Below are 10,666 nucleotides of genomic sequence, written 5' to 3' on the forward strand. Positions count from 1 at the left end.
TATTTAAAAACACTAATATATTCTTTCCACACCTTTTCTGGACTGACACATACATAAATTAAAACATTTTGAAGTATAACTTCCAAAATATAATATGAAAACTATTTAAAAAGGCAGTATAACTATTAACTAACCTTTGTTGTTTCTCTTCCCACAAATTTTAAAACGCAACAACCATACATAACCAAACCGTCAACCGTCCAAACCACAGCTGCGCTACAGCTGCCATATTTCATAATTTTTGACATGTCATTTGAACATCCGATCAGAACAAAGTTATATTGCGCATGCGCCGGGATCGTAGGTTTTAACATATAAAAATTCACCCTCATATCGCGTGTAAAGAAGTATAACTTCAAAAATTAAACTATTAGAAGAATTTTTAGCGCCCAATAAAGTATTTCTAACTTTACAATTGTGATGAATCCCCAGTATTTATTATTTAACAAAGATAATACACGTTACTTTATTCTGTTGTCTAGTAACCTTGATATAATAAATTTTGGCACTTCTTTTAATCCAGGATTATATCATCTGAATCATCTTATCTTATCAGTATTGTTAATGACGTATCATTTGTATTTTATTCATTTTTTTTAGTTTAATATAAAAAACCTTATACCTATTATATTTTATACATTCCATTTTTAAATATCAGTGGTGTACAAAATGGTTCTTTTATTGAAAAGAGAAAAATGTAAAGAGGTTCTTAACTGTTTTCTTGTGGCGTGGCATATTGAGTAAATATGGTATCTATATGGGATTAAGTCACAATTGATTGTAATAAAAATTACATTCATTTGTTTTTAATTGATTTACGGTCATTTTTGTTGCAATCAATTATGGTTTAATCCCATATGCTTTAATAGCTTAAGATATAACTTAATAGTTTTAGCATTTATCTGATAGGCACATATGATTTTCTTACTTTGAGTTCGTTGTCATGTTGTTATGTAATAAAAAAAAATATAGGCCTGGATCCCGCGTACTAAAAAAGAGTTGATTAATAGCAAGCTGAAACTTTTTTAATAGCTTAACGGTGTCTAGTCGGACAAACTTTGATGTACGGGAACAATGGAACAGGGGAAGTTTTAATTGTGGAACGTGTCATCCTGATAAGTTTATGATTGTGAAAAGTAGCAGGTTGTTTTTAAGTTTATTCAATAGCAAACTTTATAAATAGTATATGAAAAAATGTTTGTCCAACAAATATGTTGGGCATTTTAATAAGTCCAACACGTAGAACATGTCAAACGACAGGGATTATATTGGTGGTAAATAGCAGTCTGATTTTTGCATGAGAGTTTAATGAAAGGATAACAAATCAGTTGGAAGTTCTGTCCGACAACATACATGACATAGGACGTTATCGTAGTCTGATGTTCGAAACCTGTAACCTGTTTCACAATTCAAACTTCCCCTATTCCAGTGTTTCCATAAATCAAAGTTTGTCCGACTAGACACCGTTAAGCAATTAACAAATTTTAAGCTTGCTATGAATCAACTTTTTTGGTAAGCGGGATCCAGGCATAATAGCTTGGCTTTAACTGCCAAACTTGCCTAATTTTAATTTTGTTTGCGGTTTGATGTTAGTCCAAACCATTGGCGAAAGCAATGAGTGTCTTCTTATTTCGGGTCCGCGTTTGCTCTCTATTTGACCCTGTATTAACAGTTGCAGTATACCATATTTATCATGTCTTTTATAATATGAACGAGGTATTCAAGGTATTTAATTTTTAAGAATTTTAATCCCTCAATCAATTAATTTTAAATAGATTAATATTATCTTCTATAAACTTATGAAGGTATAGGTAGGTATATTTTGTTTTAGCCACTATGTAAATGATTTCAATCATGAAATTGTGACAACAATATATTAACTATAAATTGCATATTTTACAATTGTCTAGCTAGATAAAATAGGAAGTAATGACGATACAAGAAAGAGAAGTATTCTTTATTGTTTCAACTGCATAACACCGTAAAGTGTTTTCATTAGTAGGCAAAATAATAAAACTTCTTGTCAGTCAAACTTATTTAAAGGGCGTCATTGAATTTTTTGTTAAAAAAATAGTCAACTTCATTCGTTTTACGAATTAGAAAAATAACATATTTCAGACTAGAACAGGAGTAGAATATGAAAATAAATATTAACAAAACCAAAGTGATGTCAATCCGAAAAAAAAAACAGAATGTACCTCAACCTTGCACAATAAACGGGCACATTTTAGATGAGGTCAATAAATTTAAGTACCTGGGGTGTTGGATCGATAGCATCCTAAATCCTGATCTAGAAATAAGATCAAGAATAAAATAGGCCAGAAAATCGTTTGAAAAAATCAAAAGACTGCTATGTGATTCTCGAACTAAACTCGAAATTCGACTACGTTTATCAAAATGCTATCTTTGTCGACATTTCTCTATGGAGTTGAAACATGGACTCTTAAAATATCAACGTTAAATAAATTGGAGTCTTTGAAATGTGGATCTATTGGAGAATCATCAAAATTTCACGAACCTGGTGATGTTAGACAAGTTGCAAAATTGAAATGGAGATTTGTCGGACACAATATAAGACAAAAAGAAGACCGGTGGAACAAAATTCTTATAAATTGGAGACCGTGGGAATATAAACGAAGCAGAGGAAGGTCCCAATTGAGATGGTCAGATGATATCAAAAAGCACGTGGGCTCTAGTGGACGGCAGACAGAGAAGAATGGTAAAAGATTGTAGAGGGCTATGTCCAAAGATTGATCGAAGAAGGCTAATTAGATAGATAGATTAGGAATTAGATTGAAAATATTTTATTCTCTAATCACACTGTGCTGTAATAGTTTAAATTAAATTTGGGAAGGATTGTAAAAAAATGGCAAGTCCATAAATAAACATTACACTGCATTACATGAATTATATAAATTATATTGAATTATTATGAAAAGAATCGATTAGATAATATTAGATGCCATGACGTAACTTTGACTCATTGTTTAAGAGACGTTATACAAGGTGTAACAAAAATGCAGGTCATAAATTAAATCACATATTCTGGGACCAAAAATAGATCGATTGAACCTAACTTATCTTAGTACAAATGTGCACATAAAAAAGTTACATCCCTTTAAAGTTACAAAATGAAAATCGATATTTTTCCATAAGTCGAAAACTCTTAGGAAATTTTTTATTGAAAATAAACATGTGGCGTTCTTATAGCAGGAAAATCTTAATAACAGTGAAATTTGTACACCCCATAAAAATTTATGGGGTTTTATTCCCTTAAACCCCCCAAACTTTTGTGTACGTTCCAATTAAATTATTATTGTGGTACTATTAGTTAAACACAATGTTTTTAAAACTTTTTGCCTCTTAGCATTTTTTCGATAAGCCAGTTTTTATCGAGATGAGGCTTCTTTTTTAATATGTTTACATAAAAATTTTATGGGGGTTTTGTTCCTTTAAACCCCCAAAATGTTTGTGTACGTTCCAATTAAACTATTATTGCAGTCCTATTAGTTACACACAGTGTTTTTTAACTTTTTTCATCTTAGTATTTTTCCTGTAAGGCACATTTTATCGAGATGTGGCTTCTTTTTTAATATGGTTCAAAATATACCTAAAAATGTAAATTATAAATAAATTTTCATATTATTACCATCTCTGTAATCGTTCTTAATCTTCTTAACCATACAAATATGTGGTGGATTTGACCAATATTCAAAATATTTCGATAAAAACTGGCTTTTAGAAAAAGTACTAAGAGGCAAAAAAGTTTTAAAAACATTGTATTTAACTAATGGTACCACAATAATAATTTAAGTGGAACGTACACAAAAGTTTGGGGGGCTTTAAGGGAACAAAACCCCCATAAAAATTTTATGGGGTGCACAAATTTCACTTTAATTTTTTTTTAAGACGCTACTGCCATAAGAATGTCACCTGTCCATTTTCAATAAAAAATCTCTAATAGTTTTCGATATATTGAAACCAATCGATTTTCATTTTGTAACTTCAAAGGGCTGTAACTTTTTTTATGTGCACATTTGTACTACTTCAATCGAACTATTTTTGGTCCTAGAATATGTGACTTAATTTATGACCTGTATTTTTGTTACACCCTGTATATTTTGCACTAAATATTTGCGTATTTTTCCAAATATTTACGAATCAGATTAGAAAACAATCCAAATATAAACTATGGAAAAGAACTAATAAATGTCAGACATATTTTAATAAAAAAAACTACCAAAAAGAGGAAATCATACCCTTGAGGTTTAACACTACCGTAGTCAGTAGGCAGTTGCCTAGCACCTATAACTTTCACTTTAAGTTCCTTAGTACTTTCACAAAACGAAATTCAACAGAAGAAGACAGAAGAGATGAAGAAACCAAACAATAGAAGAGACCAGGATGAATATTTTGGAAGAAGTAAAATTACAAAGTGAACAACTAAAAGTGACACGGAGAGGAAGGAAGAGAAAGAGGATATCATAATTAAAATGATGCAAAATTAATGAAAAAAAAAAAATGCAGAAATAGTGAATAAAATAAAACAATTAGGGAACGAACAAACAGGAAGCAATAAACAACTAAAAGAGATAAAAAAAGAAAACAAAACATAAAAACGACGTGAAACAACACAGAACGGAGCAACTGGAGAAAACAACTAAAAAGAAAACTTTGATTATAAGGGATTTAAAAATTGGTTCAAATGATGATAAGAAACTAAAAGAAAAGAACTGCAGGTGCAAATAAAACTGATGAACGTAACAAAAAAAAAAACAGTCAATCGCAAGGAATGTGAGTCTACGTGACAGTAATCAGGCCTACAGTGATGTATGCCAGCGAAACGTGGATTATAGTCCAGGAACCAAAGCTTTTCACCTCGCAATTTTTACAGAATGGATCAATTTGCTTGAAAATTTGAAAATAAGTAGTGGATAGTCAATGGATCAAAATCTATATGATGCCGACAGGCGCTTTTACCATGGGGGTGGTTGCCACCCCATCTGTGGGGTGGAAATTTTTTATTATATTTTGACCGCAAAAATTAATAAAAAAATTCATTCTAAGCAAAAAATTTTCTATACATTTTTTTGATAAAATTAATAGTTTTTGATTTATTCGCTATCGAAAGTGTTCGTTTTATATCTAAAAATCAATGTTTTTCGATTATACTCATATACTGTTTCGGTATACTCATTTACGATTCACTCAATTTTTGCCGTAGAACAAATTTTATCAAACCAAGTTCTTGGGAATTAAATTACCTACAATTTCATATTTAAACATTTTTTCGTATATCTGATGCTAATCTTTCTATTCTGAAGAAAATGGCATTTTTTACCAAATTGCAAACATTCGTTATTCGCTTTAAACTTCAGTTTTTTTAAAACTAATCATTCTAAGCCAGTCAAACTTAACTAGAACCTATTAATAATACATAAATAAAGAAGAATAAATAAGGCCAATGACTAAAAACATCGCTAACTTACGTTATTATGCTTTGAATTGGATTTCTCTTTTTTTTTATTATATTGATTTTATAACAGTAACTTTTTTATTTTTTATCTTAGAAAGTTCGTTAAAAAAGAATTTTGTAGGTTCTTACAAGATTTATAAGGCTATTAATATTCAATACTTTTAAAATTCTCAGTCACAAAAAGAGGTGGCATTGAAAGGGTTGGTAAAGGTGGTTTTTGCATGATATTACAAGTTTTAATTTTGTCAATAGCTCACTCAATTTTTGGCGTAAAAAATTTTTTGCAAACCAATTTCTTGGAAATTAAATAAGCTACATTTTATATTTAAATATTTTTTCGTATATCTGATGGTAATTTTTCTATTCTGAAGAAAAGGGCATTTTTTACCAAACTACAAAAACTCGTTATTCGCTTTTAACTCCATTTTCTTAAAAACAAATCATTCTAAGCCGATAACTTCTAGAACCTATTAACAATACATAAATCAAGAAAACCAAATCAGGTCAATGACAAATTTTAATTAGGGTGATGATGGGGGGGTTGTTTACGATCAATTTTTTGCTGAAAAAAATAGGGACTGACATTCTTTTCATTATGTCACTTAATTGTTTAGCTAGAGATTTGTTGTTATTTCTGGAGATAGATATTTTTAAATACTTCAAATTAGTTACAACAAGTTGTCCTCGAAAAATGCATAGTTTTCCCGTCTTTTGACTTTGAAACTACAATATTTAGCATTTGACGAAGAAGAGCTAACATATAATAAAGTATAGCTCGATTACTATTGGTCTTAAAGAAAATTAAAAAAAGGGTAAAAAAGGGGTTCATATAGGGGTAAAATATATTGTAAAATCCGGAGATATGGGATGCAGCCAGAAAGCAGTTTATTAACGAAAAATCTTGGATTTAAAATATTGTTTATTATATTTTTATTTCAATTATTCTAATTGTTTAAAAAGTAGTAAACTTTGTATCTAGGGCTTTTCGTTTTCCTCGTAATACGAGAGATGTCGCTGTATTGCGTCTCAAAAGGCGGGTTCATCGCATCGCGATGGTTTGCTTTAAAAGAGGCAGAATGTTTGTATTCCCTTCAGAGTTGTGACTGCATAATCTTCACTGATGATGCATAAGGATGCTGAAATAGTTACTATATGGAGATGGTAGTCCAACTCTGAATCGAATATAAACAAAACCTGCCTTGAACCCTTTTTTATCTTTTTCATTTTTACTCAATTTGTGAGTATTTAGAAACTGTCTTTCGGTCCTTTTCCTAGACGAAGAGAAGGTAAATGCGTGGCCTAAGTGTCCTCTATTTGCTTTCTCCTATTTCGTCGTCTCTATGTGATTTGGTCATAAATTATACCACAGATTCTGGGGTCAAAAATAGGTTGATTGAACCTCACTTACCTATATACAATAGTGCACACAAAAAAAGTTACAGCCCTTTGAAGTTACAAAATGAAAATCGATTTTTTTTCATATATCGAAAACTCTCAGAGATTTTTTATTGAAAATTGACATGTGGCATTTTTACGACAGCAATATCTTAAAAAAAAAATTAAGTAAAATTTGTGCACCCCATACAAATTTTACGGGGGTTTTGTTCCCTTAAACCCCCCCAAACTTTTGTGTACGTTCCAATTAAATTATTATTGTGGCACTATTAGTTAAACACATTATTTTTAAAACTTTTTTGCCTCTTATTACTTTTTCGATAAGCCAGTGTTTATCGAGATATTTTGAATATTTGTCGAATCCACCACATATTTGTATATGGTTAAGTACGGTTATAGAGACCTGTTAATAATCTGAACATTTATTTATAATTTACATCTTTAGGTATATTTTGAAAAAGAAGCTACATCTCGATAAAAGGTGACTTATGAACAAAAGACTAAGAGACAAAAGTTTTAAAAATACTGTGTTTAACTAATGGTACCACAATAATAGTTTAATTGGAACGTACACAAACATTAGGGGGGTTTAAAGGAACAAAACCCCCATAAAATTTTTACGTAAATATATTGAAAAAGAAGCCGCATCTCAATACAAACTGGCTTATCGAAAAAATACTAAGAGGCAAAACAGTTTTAAAAACATTGTGTTTAACTAATGGTACCACAATAATAAATTAATTGGAACGTACACAAAAGTTTGGGGGGGTTTAAGGGAACAAAATCCCCATAAATTTTTTATGGGGTGGACAAATTTCACTATAATTTTGTTTTAAGATGTTCCTGACATAAGAATTATACATGTCCATTTTCAATAAAAAATCTCTAATAGTTTTCGATATATTGAAAAAAATCGATTTTCATTTTGTAACTTCAAAGGGCTGTAACTTTTTTTGTGAGCACATTTGTACTAAGGTAAGTTAGGTTCAATCGAACTATTTTTGACCCCAGAATGTGTGGTATAATTTATGACCATTCTTTTCGGGACACCCTGTATATTGTAAAATCCGGAGATATGGGATGCAGCCAGAAAGCAGTTTATTAACGAAAAATCTTGGATTTAAAATATTGTTTATTATATTTTTATTTCAATTATTCTAATTGTTTAAAAAGTAGTAAACTTTGTATCTAGGGCTTTTCGTTTTCCTCGTAATACGAGAGATGTCGCTGTATTGCGTCTCAAAAGGCGGGTTCATCGCATCGCGATGGTTTGCTTTAAAAGAGGCAGAATGTTTGTATTCCCTTCAGAGTTGTGACTGCATAATCTTCACTGATGATGCATAAGGATGCTGAAATAGTTACTATATGGAGATGGTAGTCCAACTCTGAATCGAATATAAACAAAACCTGCCTTGAACCCTTTTTTATCTTTTTCATTTTTACTCAATTTGTGAGTATTTAGAAACTGTCTTTCGGTCCTTTTCCTAGACGAAGAGAAGGTAAATGCGTGGCCTAAGTGTCCTCTATTTGCTTTCTCCTATTTCGTCGTCTCTATGTGATTATATATTGTAAAATCCGGAGATATGGGATGCCGCCAGAAAGCAGTTTATTAACGAAAAATCTTGGATTTCAAATATTGTTTATTATATTTTTATTTCAATTATTCTAATTGTTTAAAAAGTAGTAAACTTTGTATCTAGGGCTTTTCGTTTTCCTCGTAATAAAAAAAGGGTTTTGTTTATTTTTTCTGTTTAAAGGTTCTGTTTTTTTCTGTTAAAAACTGTTTAAAGGTATATTTTTGTTAAGTAAAGTTGTTTTGATAGAACGAAAACTTTTTGAGTTATTAGCAGAAAACTGATTAAAAACATTGATTTTTTTGATACAAAACTAATACTTTCGATAGTGAATACATAAATCAAAAATTATTAATTTTATCAAAAAAAATATAGAATGTTTTTTGCTTATAATGAATGTTTTTACCAACTCTTGCGGTCAAAATATAATAAAAATTTCCACCCCCGAGATGGGGTGGCAACCACCCCATGGTAAAAGCGCCTTTCGGCATCATATAGATTTTGATCCTTGGACTATCCACTACTTATTCTCAAATTTTCAAGCAAATCGATCCATTCTGTAAAAATTGCGAGGTTTTGTCCTATTTTAAGCTTCATTACTTGGACTATTATGAACCAGCAGGAAGAAACGAAAGTAGAGATCTGGAAAAGACTCGAAGAAAGGTGCTCAGAAAAATCTTCAGAGGAATACAGACAATAGAGAATATTTGGAGAAGACAAAAAAATTAAGAAATAATAAGGATATTATGGAAAACCAATAATTAGGGCAAAAATACGGGGTCTAGGACATTTCGCCGTCGCCGTTTCGCCGTCGCCATTTCGCCGTCGCCGTTTCGCCGTCGAGCCATTTCGCCGTCGAGCCATTTCGCCGTCGCCGTTTCGCCGTTGAACCATTTCGCCGTTGAGCCATTTCGCCGTCGCCATTTCGTTGTTAGCATTCGTACTTGTAATTTCGGGATGATCATTACTTGTATATAAGTTTTGAATGGTTTTCGAACGATTATATACATATAGGGTAGGGACGTTCACTATGAACAATAATTAGTTGCTGGAAATCTGCCACCCTTGAAAAAGAAAAAATATAGGGGCGCGGATGAGCGAATTTTAGAATATCTTAGAGGACTTGCCCATAATTATGAAATGTAACTTTTTAAATATTTTTAATACTGTAAATATTTTATTTTTCAGACGAAAACAATGTATAGTTGAATACGAAAATATAACTTGGTTTTACTAGCAACATCAGCATTTTATTTATACTGACAATTAGTATATAAAAAAGTTAATATGTTATCACGTTCTTGCGACATTTAGTATAAAAAAAGTTAATATGTTATCACGTTCCTGTAAACTTAACCAATGCCGGTATGGCGACGGCGAAACGGCCGACGGCGAAGTGGCTCGACGGCGAAACGGCGACGGCGAAATGGCCACGGCGAAACGGCGACGGCGAAACGTCCCAGTCCGAAAATACGTGCCCAAATAGCTTGGTTACGTTATACGAATGACAGCAAATTGAAATGTTAAAACAGTGCTGTGGCAGGGACAAGAAGGGGGGAATAAATGGTGAAAAAAGAATGGGACGTCCAAAAAAGAAATGGTTGCAAGTAGGAAAGCAAGACTTGTCAGAATTAGACGTGATAGATTGGAGATATTGGAGAGAAAAAGCAAGGAGCCGGAAAGATTGGAAGAAATAATCAAGTTGTTGAAAGGCGGAAATACCTAAATAGTTATTAGTAATTAATAATTTTAATAATAAAAAAGAATTTAATTTTAAATTTGCGTATTTTTCTAAACATTATTTTAAAAAAATTAACCATCTCACCTTGACTAAGTACCCTTGTGGTTTAACATTCCCGTAGTCAGTAGGCAGTTGCCTAGCACCTATAACTTTCACTTTAAGTTCCTTAGTACTTTCACAAAACGAAATCCGGAACCCAATCTGTGGCACTCCGCCAAACCTTTGAACAAACTCGGAATCGTTAGATTTTTTTTTGAAATAGTTTTTAATATTATTTAGCCGATCTTCCATGTCGATGTATGTTGTTCTCTAACACATGACTGACCAATCAAAGGCAATTTAACCCAATTGTTGGAATTGAAAAGGACAACAATACGCTTGTTTGTTAAGCCGAGTTTTTTTTCGTGTCGACGTTCGATGGTACTTGCGTGTGATATGATCTGATAAGTACTGGAGTTATCTCGGTTTATCTTATCTCGC

The 10,666-nt window shown here is 31.6% G+C and overlaps 1 protein-coding gene across 1 annotated transcript in view; it reads right to left on the reverse strand.

The window, feature by feature from the left end:
• LOC114324158 (uncharacterized) overlaps positions 1-10,666 on the reverse strand; it is a 41,661-nt gene extending 30,995 nt beyond the window's left edge. Inside the window, exon 1 of the mRNA XM_028271908.2 lies at positions 10,271-10,666. Within this exon, the coding sequence (XP_028127709.1) occupies positions 10,271-10,477 (207 nt within the window). The 5' untranslated portion in view covers positions 10,478-10,666. The remainder of the gene's footprint in view (positions 1-10,270) is intronic.

Source organism: Diabrotica virgifera, chromosome 3 (genome assembly GCF_917563875.1).
Source record: "Diabrotica virgifera virgifera chromosome 3, PGI_DIABVI_V3a".
In the NCBI taxonomy this organism is placed as follows: Eukaryota; Metazoa; Arthropoda; class Insecta; order Coleoptera; family Chrysomelidae; genus Diabrotica; species Diabrotica virgifera.